We start from the raw sequence: 12,327 nt of genomic DNA on the forward strand, positions 1-12,327 counted from the left end.
ACTGAGTTTGTGGGTTTGTTTGTTGTTGAAACGAAGGCAACTCTACCTCGCAGCGACCGTGAATGTAATGAACAAAAACGTGATCCTTGCACAATGTCTCGGTTCCCTTGCGTAACTTGTCTCGGGAAGAAATGATACAAATCACTAACTACTACCAACAATTTGTAAACGTATTCAAATATCCTTCTATGCTAATCATGACCATTACGAGGTGTTGTTTTGTTTTTGTGGTGCTGTTCTGATACTTCAGCATATCCTACATATAAACGCAACGAAGAAAAGGCTACGACACACATCGTGAAACGCTTTAAAATAGGGTTTTTCCACTCCGATTGAATCCAAACTACACAGGAGGCAGGGATGGCAGGGATGACGTACGTTGATAACGGAGTTTTTCACTGTATCGCATCGTGATGGTGCTTGCACTGGCAGTACAGATTACGCAATGGCGATCCCGTTCCGGTGACATAGCTTTCCAGCAAACTGCAAGCTGGAGGCATCCCGGACAAACTGTACAGCCTTTGCGTGGTGCCACCAGCACTACCGTACGGTGGATCCGTTTCGATCGCTTGTGGTTGCTGCTGCTGGCCGCCACCCGATTGCGCTGACTGATCGTGTTGGAGTTGATCGTTCTTACCGATACCGTGACGCCTCGTTCGATACAGTTTACTAGACTGCAAGTTCAACAATATGCTTGGATCTTTATCACCTCTGTCCATTGCAATCGGATGTCCTTTCGCTTGATCTAGCGGGGTTCCCGCTGCCTTTTGGTTGCACTTTCTACTCACTACATTCATCGCCGCCGGTTCGTTTGACTGCCGCTCGTTGATACTGTTTTGCGTTCCGATCATGGATGGTAAAAGGGCTTTGCTACGGTTTAAGGGATTTGTCTGTCAGACAGTAACTTTTGGCAACGCATCATCGTTCGATGCTGTTTGATTGTGTTGTTCGAGCAGGGAACCTGTGCGGATGGAAACGGGACGCAATTAATATCTGCGACGCTCCGACGTATCAAGAGTAAGAGTGATAATACTTACCGGATTCTACATCGTTCCCGCTTCTGGAACTTCTTTGGCGGCATAGGAATGGGGAAGGTGTTGGTGATGATGGTTGATTCTGTAAAAAGTATTTTTAATAAACGGAAAGCCCAATGTTAGCGCAACTTGTGACATTTACTTCCCACGTTCTCACACACGTGATAACTCAACAAAAACACAGGACAGCAATTGTTTGGTTCACAAACGGTTCCCATAAGGTTTTATTACAATCATTTCAGTTGTTTCTGTTCCGATCACTGTTAGAATGTGTGTTGTGTGTGTTTTATGAGGAAAGATTAGATCGTTTCTAATGCCTTGCTACTACCAAGTAACGGATACGGGTCGTTCTGTTCACTACAATGTGTTGCTTTAGGTATTTGAATAATCGAAAGGAAAGGATTCGAACTTCCCCGGCAATGCTGTTAGTTAGATGAATGATGATAGATTAGGTTGTTAGTGTGGCATTGATAGAATATATAATATATAGTTAATATGATGAATACACTATTCACTCTCTTATTCGCGCGACTGGTTTTTTTATTTGTTATCTTTTCGCTATGTGAATGATTTTTTTTGGAAGGATTCTAATGTTATCGTTATTTTAAATTTCCGACCGTCGCTTTGGGTGGAGGGACAACCCGGCGACACTACTATATTCCTGTTTACTGTCTTTTTTTTTCTCCTCCTTCTCTCTAATTATTGCACACTATACGTGGGCGTCCCAGGACCTAACCGTTGCCCGCGGGAGCGTAAAATAATTTTCAACGCACCCACCCCTTCATCCACCCATCACAAAAAGGACACAATCTTGTTTTGCAGCGCGGTTCATCATCATCAGTCGATTTGTTCTCTCTAGGAAACGTTTATATATAAATACGAATAGAGTTTGATAGGTTTCAGCTCTGTTTTGTGGGTTTAAATCTGTGTATGGTATTCATTACTTCTCTCTGTTAAAGTGTTATTTGATTCAGCCTTTAATAGTGTTGTTTCATGCATTTTCTTCCCATTTCCCAACACACGCAACTCTGCACATTGCACATCATCCGATAAACATAATTTACGATAGCTCAACAAAATAACAGAATTATAAAAGAACACCTATTTACGCAATTATCCCATTCATTAGCACATTAAAATAAACACTCTGTTCGCGTCGGGGGGGGGGAGGGAGGTTCGTGATAATAGTTCAACATCTATCTGCACCGGGGTCGGCCATCCTTAAGCTAGCCGTCAACTTTTTATCCGCACAGAAACATACACTTCCCGGTGGAATGCTTATAGTATAACGCTACACGGTAAAGTAGAAAAGAATTCGAACCAGCTTACAACAAAATATAGTTCTAAAATAATCCGAATAAGAAGATACTTTCGTGAGAACAGCAACGATCAGTACTTTCAAGTACAACGGACATTTCGTAGCAGTGACAGACAGATACGAACATATGCACACCATTGGGGGTTTTCCCTTTCGTTTATCCATTCTTTATAGTATACTCTGCTACCTTCATGTATATATACTTCTGTGTTACAGCCTATCGCAAGTATGCAACGTTATATTACTTTCGTGTGTGTCAATCAAAGTCTTTCAATTGCAATAATTCGTCAAAACCCCGGCCCGGTCACTCTGCGTGTGCATTCCGTTCTGTTGAGCTTTTCCCATCGGGGTTTCGTCAAGGTTAACTTAGATACGGTATTCCTCTCTTGCCAGCGATCGCCAAACCAATCGTGGTGTCTCTCTGTGGTGTTTCATCATCTATAAACGCGGTCGGCCCAACAAAAAAAAAGTCTGTTTCATCATCACAGCTAAAAACGCATCTTCACAACTTCATCAGTTCCTGTTTTGCTTTGTGTTCTAAAGTATATCATCATCTATCCGCACTGCTCCTCCTTTTACGTTAAATAAAACTAAAACTAATTCACAGTACATCCAATAATTCTTCCTCTTCCAACAAATATCTTCTTGTCGTGTGGTGGCCATTGGAATGTTTCTCTCTCTCTCTCTCTTTTCCATCCTTAGCTTTTTAGAGTGCATTATCCTCGGAGGAATTACAGTAAAATATAACTCTCTAATAGTTCTATACGTTTTTTTCTTTTGCATCTCGTTCTCTTTCATTTCTTATCCTACTTTATCCAATAACATCATCTTCAGAATCTTGTTTTCTTTTTTCCTTTTTTTGTTCTTGGTTTCTTCGGTTGTATATATATAAATTTCATATAGTTTTATCCGCAATATAGTTGAACGTACATCGTAATACTCTCTCTCTCTCTCTCTTTAGCAACATATTTTGTTTATCAAGTAGAAGAATAGTAGTAATAAATCGATTTCATACAACTTCACTTACAACGCTCTGTTTTCATCTGTGTTATCATCTGTGTTTCTGTTGTTTCCAGTTTTCAGTGTTTCGTATTTCAGTATCTCTCTCTCTCTCGCGAGTCTCTTTGCTTCATCTCCGTTATTTTTTTGTCTTCCTCTAAAATGGCAGCTTGTTTTTGCATGTTTTGTCTTTATAGTTAGTATACTACTATTTCTGACCCCTGTTTGTGTGTTCCTTTCGCGATATGAAAAATTCTACAAATTTTCACCATTTTCACCATTTGTTTTCTCTCTTGCTTCGCCGCCGGCGTTCGCGTCCGTCGGTCAGTTCAGGCTGGAAAAGCTAATCACTTTGGTGCCCTTTTCACCGGCCGCGCGCTGCACGTAAACGATCCCATCGACCGTGTAGACCGAGTGGAGCAGCCCGAGCCGTTTGCGCCGTACCGCTTCCGCCATCAGCTTCTGGTTGTACTTCGTCAGCACCTCGTTGACGAAGAACCGGCGATCGTTGACGAACCCAATATCCGACAGGCGCAACACACGCTTCGCTTGGTACGCACGGTAGAACTGATCGCGAAGCGTTTTGAACATAAACTCCACCACGATCGGTGCCGGTGCGACCGCGTCTGGTCCGCTCGTCGATGAATCGCCGTGTTTTGGTGCCCGGGACGGTACGGCAACGCGGCGGCTTCCACCCGGCACACGCTGCCGTCGTATGTCCACCTGCGGTATGTCCTGGTCGGTGTACTCAAGCGCACGGCACACGGCCCGGAAGCACTGGTGCAAATCCTCCCGCTCGCGGTGCGGAATACCAATCAGCAGCAGATCGTTCCGTAGCAGGGCCCGGTCCGTACTGTCAATGTTGAGCTGCACGTCGAGGTGTATCTGTTCGACACGCTTCCCGAGCCGATCGATACGCCGGTGCATGTCTGCCTTGATCTTCACCACACTGTCCAGCAGCTTGTCTAGCTTCTGTTCAAGCGTAAGCGCAGCGGGACGGTCCGGCACTGTCGGTGCAACCAAACCGTGACATATATACGGTGGACCGTACGTTGGTACGGGGGTAGCGGTACGTTCGGGAACGGCCCCGACATCACCCTTCGGTGGGAAGGAAACCGGAACCGGCCCAGACAGTAAGCGGTCCAAGCTAGGGCGTTGCGGCAGATTATCTCCACACGCCGACACATCAGTCTTCTGTTCCCTTTGCTCCGTCTCCTCCCCGCACACCTCATCATACCGGCGGCGGTTACCGACCGTAACGAACTCACCTTTCGCACCCTGGCACGGCGGCCGGTCTTTTCTACTCGCCAAGCAACCACCTTCTTCCCGCTTCACCGCGACGGCGGGCTGGTGGTCGGTGGATTTTCCGTTCGTGTTAAGTTCCGGTGCAGCTGCGTCTGCGTGCAGCATCATTTCGTCGTTCGCGGTACCGGTCTCCACCATACCGTCCCCAGCTCGACCGTCCAGTGGTGCATCTTCGTTACTATTCGCCGTCGGCGTATCGTCGGCTATGGCTATAATTTCCCCGGCTAACGATGAAAACTCTTTCGTTGCGGTGTGATGCAGCAGTGATGCAACTGCAGCCGCCGTCATCGTTGCCGCCACCTTGGTCCCCCCGCCATGCTGCTCGGACTGCTCGCCCGGTAGCGTCGCCGGTATCATCCTTGCCGCCGTATCGCCCGGCCGGTTTTTGTGCAACGTTTCATCCCGCTTCAGCTCCACCACCGCACCGTCGCCCTCGGTTGATTGTGGACCGTGCGGGCCGGTCACTTCCTTCGTTGCTTCCCGGATGGCTAACAGTGCCATCAGGTCCTTCACCAGCCGACTGTTGTCCCGGTGCACTAGCTCCTTCACCATCACCAGCGAGGCGGCGGTCGATTTGCTGCTCTTGCTGCCCAGCTTCTCCAACCGTCCCGGGTCGCCCACACTGCAGATCGTGTTGCCGACGATGGCAGCGGTCGGCGGTTCCCTTGGTTGTGGCCGCTGTCTGGGGCTTGTTTTCGAAATGATTACCGTTTCACTCATTGCACCAGATAGTGTACCGTGTCACACCTCTAAACCGTAACCGTCACACTGTTCACCATCGGTGGCAAAACTTAAATTCCTTTCTTCGGTCGTGCGAAACACAGCTCCCACCGAAACAAAATGGATGTCCCGTTTTATTGGCACTCGGCAACTTCGTCTATTCCACGCAGAGCTCTTGCAGGAGCTAATAGGGAGCGTAAAAAAAACACACACACACACACAACACTACCAAATTCAATGCCTACTATAGTACTCCTTGGCTTTCTATCACCGCAACAACGGGGTCTGGTTTTGCGTTTTTTTTTGTATGTTCCCGGACAAACACAATTGCGAACACAGGAACACACGGGAGCACACGGGCGCGGAAGGAGAGCGTCCCGTGCTTTCACGGCTTTTGGGGATGGTGGTGTCTATGTGTGGCCGTCTAGTCTGGCGTTCGCTAGTGCACTGCCAACTATTGACTCGCCGTACCCAATCTTGTGCGTCCCGTTGCTATTTTACGGCGCGCGGCGGCAGCACTATTGCGATTCGTATGCACCGGAAAACCCGAACTGCATACATCGGGCGCGAATAGTGCCTTCCTTCACTGGCCTTTAAAGCGTGTCGCGTGCATCACACTGGGACTACTACCGCCGCCTTGTTCCTTTGCGCGCGACCGAGCGCTCCAACGGTGGCACTCGCTGTGTTCGTTTGCACACTCCGTTTTGCAAAAAGGCCGGAGGATGAAATCGCATCCTTTCTGCACCGTTTGCGTGCTTCCCTGGAATGCGTCTTACGCTGCTAGTGTGATTCCGCGGCCCGTGGTTCCCCTTCGGTCTCTGGTGCTGATTTTGCAACACACCATCCCAAAACAGGGACAAGCACCCTTCGGGTGGCACACTCCATTTCACTTTCGGCCCTTCCGTTCTGTTCGGTTCGGGATTTTTCGTTCGTTTTCCACCCCCGAAACCCTTGCCCATGCCCGGCCGTTTCTTCTAGCCCTTTAACCCGCCGGCGCAGTGCATAAACTGGTGCCTCAGACGGGAAAACTTCACACCGAACGTGTGTGTGTGAGAGAGAGAGATACAGGGAGTGTGTGAAACGGAATGAAAGTGAGTGCAGACGTGCTTGGGTAGTAAACAAAGGGTGGTAGAGAAACAAAAAAAAAACCGACCCCACACACATACACACCACCAGCCGGCGGTGCACTATTTCCGAACGGCAATCTCCCTAGAAGCTACCGGATGTTGTTTATTTACCATCGCGACTGAGTAAATCGATAACGACACCAGGCGTTGTTTTGATAGACACACGCACACACCCACTTTTACTGGTTGGCAGCACCCCTGCATCCCCCCCCTGATTGCAAATATTTGCAACGCTTTTAATTGGTTCATACCTGATAAGTTGAGTAACGAACGCATGTCAAATTAATTCAATTTTCATTTTGTCGTCCACTGCATTGAAGGACTTTTGTTTTGCCGCCTAACCTAACCAATCGGCTGAGTTAAGTACTATCGCAAATAAATGCGTTAAAATGCAATAATTTTCCCTTGGCAAATAGCAACAACAACAAAAAAAAGTACAAAGGCGCCCGTGTTCCCATTTCCTTGTTTTTTATTTTACCCGGCAGACCCGGAATTGCCAATGCACAAGAGCTTTTCTTCTGCGCAAACGCATTCGTGTGTGTTGCTGCCTTCCACTGGTTCCACTCTGGCCGACAAAATACATCGCCAGGAAAGCTCCCCACTAGACTCGGGATGCATTTGCAGTCGAGTCGTTGGGGATTGGAAGGGGGGAACACGAAGCAGGAGATGAGTGTGGCTGGACCTTCCCAGACAGGAAGGCTAGAGACAACGGCTCTACTGGTCGGCTAGATCTGGAGCATTCTACGAAGCGTTGCATTCCCCGACAGCTCTTTGCCCTTTTCCATCCTTTTCTCCTGGTTTGCTGCAGATTGCAGCAAATGTGCAATACTAGCGGCAGCGCAAACTGTACACTCCGGCTGGCAGTGCACATCAGACATGACCAGACAATGGGCAGCAACCACAGACACAGCCACAGTATGGGATGCGCGGGAACAAATGCCAATCCATCGCACAAAAAAAACCGACACACGAACGCTAGCGAGCATATACACGCATGAAATGTGCATGTCTCGCTCATTGCCGTTGTCTGCTGGTGGTGTGTACTGTGTACGACCTTATGCATTAATGTAACAAATTTGTTACTTCCGAGTTCGCTAGTGTAAACCACACCTTGTGTCCCTATGACATCTCTAATAAACTTCCCTACGCGTTCTCAGTAAGTAAGTAAAGCTTTACCGACCATTTCTTTGTTGTAAATTAAGGCTGAGAATATGTTGTTTGTTTTATTTTCGCTACAAAATAATACTACAATTTGACTACGCATCGTTTGTACTGTCGAGGTAGTTAATCATCGTAAAATAGTATCAGCCTTTCATTTACTCTGCAATAGACATATTGCGATCATGAAGAAGACTTACGAAACATGTTTCTGATATAAAAACTGCATTGCAAACGAGCATGCTCTCACTGAAAGGAATCATGTAAGCAAGTGAAGCGCTCCTGACGATAAAATTTTGATTTTGATTGTGTTGTCCTATTGCTGCTACATCAACCTTGCGTTTCGCGATACTCACGCACTCATAGTTTACCGTGTGGGGAACACGTACAGGGGTAAATTGTTACCTGTTTCATTTACCAAACAATAATTTAAACAAACTGAATATTTTTAATCACACCACGAAAAAGCCGTGTGAAACGTTAAACACTTACTAGCTACATTCTGATGGGCTTTTTTGTTGTTGCTCTCAACTCACTGCACGTTGAGTTTGTACTGAAAGAGCTTATACAGTTGTAAACCTCGTACTGCCAATAAAATTGGGAGAATTTATAAAAATAGTGGATAAAGACAAAGTTTCACATTATCCAGCAAATGGATGATATCTGCCTAACAAGATGCAATGGCATATCCAACCTAGTTTTAAACGTTTTAATTTCTTGCTTATACTCTGTTCTCTTTCGTTGCATTCTTTTTCTCCTTTTCCCTGGAAGGTGTGGTCTTCAATTCAACACACCGAAACAAACCAAATCCTGCCGGTGACGACGAGGGTGATTCAATGTGCATAGTGATACCGATTCTCAAAACCAATAAAGCGTAACAATTCAACGCATACATGACACGCCTCATCACACCCGTAAGTGGCGTTGGGTTTGAGATAAATAAAACTGCACCTTTGCCTTCATTCTTCATATAATAAAATCTTCACTAACCATTCCACTTGCCTAAGTCTCATTCATTTCGTCACATGTCCTGTGTGCTTCCCTGCCATAGAGCAACTTTCGTTGTAGATTATGTTTTGTTTCCCTCTCTGTCTGTTTGTTTTCTTCTTCCGCTTCACTCCTTTTCACTGTCTGTTTCTTCTTCATCGTCCTCTGCGTTACAGTTTTGCCCCGAGACAGGTAGCAATGCATCGGTAGCATTCGATCGGCCGGACATGCCCGCATCCCCGACAAACAACCCTTCCGATCGGTCGCCTTCATAGGCTCTACTGCCGGATGGTTCCTGGCTGGAAGCCGTGCCCTTATCGATTACCACCACCGGCTATAGCGGATACGGTGCCGGTTGTTTATTTCGTCACGTTTTCGGGTTTTTTTTGCGATGCAAATGGGACAAGACAAAGGGCCGAGCCACCCCGGAACACCCCATGCATTGTACATAAGGAAATTGACACACATGAGGAAAAATAAAGGAAAAAAGAAAACATAAGAATAATGCGTAGAATACAAAACAAAAAACACATAAAAATTCAATTGACTAACAAACGACACTGGTACATTAAACGAACGAAAGACAACGCGTCACGGTTGACTGGGACAACTGAGGCAATCATTGAATCGTTCTTTACCTTTAGCCCTCGCTGTAGCATGTTTCCGGTACGTACCTTAACGTTATTGTTGTTTTGGCAGCATGTAGCTTTGATACAACTACTCTCATCCGTTGTGGGACAGTCTAGGGCGCAGCAGTCCTGGGTTGCACTGCCATTCAAGCTGTTCGAAAATCCGTCCGAACCTGCACGCGACAGCATGAACGAAAGAAGCCGTAGCAACAAAAAAAAAACATTTTACAATCTCCTCTATGGAAATCTATTTCCTCTATAGCCCCCGTCGCACCCCTTACCCATGCCAATACCTGAATAGCTATTGAGTGCCTCAATCTCTACAAACTCCGGTTGTATCGTGGTCGAATGGATGCCTTCATTATGGAAGAACTCTTTCACGCGTTCGGCGATCTTCATGTATTCGGACAGGTTGCGACAGCGAATATGTGCCGATGCAATGATCCGGTCGCCGGCCAACTGCCACACGTGGAACTCGTGCACCGCCAGCACACCGTCCACCTTCTCCAACAAACGACGCTGGATTGCGTCCACTTGTATATGGGTCGGGACTGTCTGTAGCAGTATCAACGCTGATTCACGCAGCAGAGGCCACACGGAGTTGAGAATGAGCGCCACTAGCAGAACCGACAGGGCCGGATCCATGTACAATTTGTATTTCCAATCGGTAAATTTAACAATCTGCAATTGGAAAGAATGGTTGAGTAATGTGTGGTAGCGATATTTGCATGCTTTACAACATTTGCACGCCGCGTTCTTACCACTGCGCTGATGATCACCACTACACTGCCGAGTGCATCGCTCAGCACGTGCAGGAAAGCTCCTCGCATGTTCATCTGCGAGGAATCGTGCGAATGTCCATGGTGGGAAGGTTTTTTCGCCGTCGTGCCATTCTATGCAAAGGAAAATAAACAAAAAAGTATATATTGAAAGCTCATTATAGCTCACAAGGAACAAGGAACACATTGTAGCAGTAGTAGCATATTGTAGCAGTAGTAATGCAAACACACAGAAAGCAAATGTTACGTTCTTTGGGCTATTCGTTGAATTTATCGATTGAGTGAACGTTAAGAGTGATTGATTGTGTGTCTACAATGTACAGCTGCACATCGAACTCGCGCCCCATACAATAAAGGAACGGTGGTTTAAATTTTGTATAAGAAGAGTATTTGCCTGTCATTACAAAAAAGTTGACTGTTAAATACAGCAGCAGCAACAAAAAAATCCAACCATACGCAACCTATTATACTGTCATGCATGTTCGAACCACTATCGATCGTTCCGATAGAACGATTAACTGCTCACCGGGGCATTATGCTTTACCTGCTGATACATGAATGATTTGTCTTCGTTGTCGTCCGCATTATTGCCCAGATTGCCATGCGAACTGCTTATCTGCTTTGCCTGCGGCAGCCCGTGCGAATGTCCAATGTGTCCTGAACCATGCTCTGGGGGATAAAGAAAAGAGAAATGCGTTATCGCTCTGTGTCAGTATCATTAAATTACCACAAGCCTTCGCTTTCCCACAAACTCACTGTGCAATAGACAAAGTCCAAGCAGATTCACCAACAATCCGATCACACCGACCGCGATCAGCAGCTCCGGTTCGTGGATATGTTCCACCTCGATGAATCTGCAAGAGTGAAATTTGAAATAATTACAACTACCAATTGGAATCACAAAAACAAAACGTCCATTCACTTACCTCTTGCACGCCTCGATGGTAATACTGAAGCAGAGCGCCACTAAAAATACTGCATTCACCAACGCCCCGAGCACTTCCGCTCGTGCCCAACCGAATGTGTTTTTCGACCACTTCTTGGGCGACATCTGCGAGAAAGAGAGCGTGGAAAACCCGGGCTGATCATAACAGATTGTATCGGCGTTACCACGCACTTACCTTAATCGACAGGAAGGAAATGACAAGCGCCGCTATGTCACCCAACATGTGAAAACTGTCGGCCACCAGGGCCATCGAGTTCGTCAGATAACCGACGACGATTTCGACAAAGAAGAAAAACACCGTCAACGACATCACCGTCAACAGGCGACACTTTTTCCCGCTGAATTTGGCCATTGTGTTATGCTGCTGTTCTGTTTGGTCGTTTGTCCAAAAAATAATAAATCTATCACCGGGAAAACTTCACTGTTCCAACGTTGTTACGGAATATTCCTCCCGGATCGTCTTGAGGTATTTTATTGTGCGTTTGTGCTGGAGTATTGGTGTGTAAGGAGTGTTGGATCGCCGTTGGAATAGCCGGCGTCTTTGTCAAGCGTTACCCGATCGGTGGCAGCATTGGGATGATGATCGAGTTAGCTCCTACGGTAAAATTGAAGTAGAAAATGGATAGATTAGTATTATTTGTTTTCAATTTAATACACACACACACACACGCAAGAGAATGTTCAATTCAATTAACGTCATCAATTCGTTACTACTGGACTGTTGATACATTTGCTGAATCGTCTTCTAGGTATAACCTCATAACTTTTTCACTCACATCTAAAATATCTAAAAATTTCTTTACACGAACATACATAACATATTTCCCCCAAGTACCTCTACGGGAAGGATTAAACGGTCAAGGGACATTAGGGTAATTGTACGGGTAAGCAATAAGCAAATATTAAATACAAAATACGCCACTAATTGCTCATAATTGTGGAGTACACGCACAGTCCCATTGGCGTTCGGATCAGACGATCTTGATCCAACTCTGTACGACACACCCGCATAGCAAAATGCGTTAATATGCGTAACATGTAACTACTTGGTTTAAACATACGAATAGCTGAGAAGGATTTTTTTCTATGACGGCCTGGATTATTCAAGCTACCGACACAGTTCACCACACAAACGTCGTTTAGCATTTTTGTGTATATAAAAATCAAATTCGAACAACTTTCTCGACAATAAACGTTGTCTTCCGATAGGCAGTTTGTTGTTTTCGCCGACGCAGATCTCGCGACTCGCTTCGAATGCGAATGGTGTGACCCGCATAAATGTGATGGCACAAAAGGAGCTCAAGGTTTAGCGCGACCAGCTTCGG

The 12,327-nt window shown here is 46.1% G+C and overlaps 2 protein-coding genes across 2 annotated transcripts; both read right to left on the reverse strand.

The window, feature by feature from the left end:
- Positions 1-893: 893 nt before the first annotated feature.
- LOC128713019 (proton-coupled zinc antiporter SLC30A1) lies at positions 894-11,354 on the reverse strand. The gene is made up of 9 exons (XM_053807882.1): positions 11,178-11,354; positions 10,983-11,107; positions 10,813-10,910; positions 10,601-10,725; positions 10,039-10,170; positions 9,571-9,958; positions 9,323-9,450; positions 1,038-1,116; positions 894-961 (listed from the first exon to the last, which is right to left on the reverse strand). Exons 1-9 carry the CDS (start codon positions 11,352-11,354, stop codon positions 894-896), a joined length of 1,320 nt encoding a protein of 439 aa, XP_053663857.1.
- LOC128711436 (uncharacterized) lies at positions 3,676-5,376 on the reverse strand. Its single transcript, XM_053806313.1, has one exon. It carries the CDS (start codon positions 5,374-5,376, stop codon positions 3,676-3,678), a length of 1,701 nt encoding a protein of 566 aa, XP_053662288.1.
- Positions 11,355-12,327: the final 973 nt, after the last annotated feature.

The sequence above is a fragment of the Anopheles marshallii genome, chromosome 3, assembly GCF_943734725.1.
Source record: "Anopheles marshallii chromosome 3, idAnoMarsDA_429_01, whole genome shotgun sequence".
In the NCBI taxonomy this organism is placed as follows: Eukaryota; Metazoa; Arthropoda; class Insecta; order Diptera; family Culicidae; genus Anopheles; species Anopheles marshallii.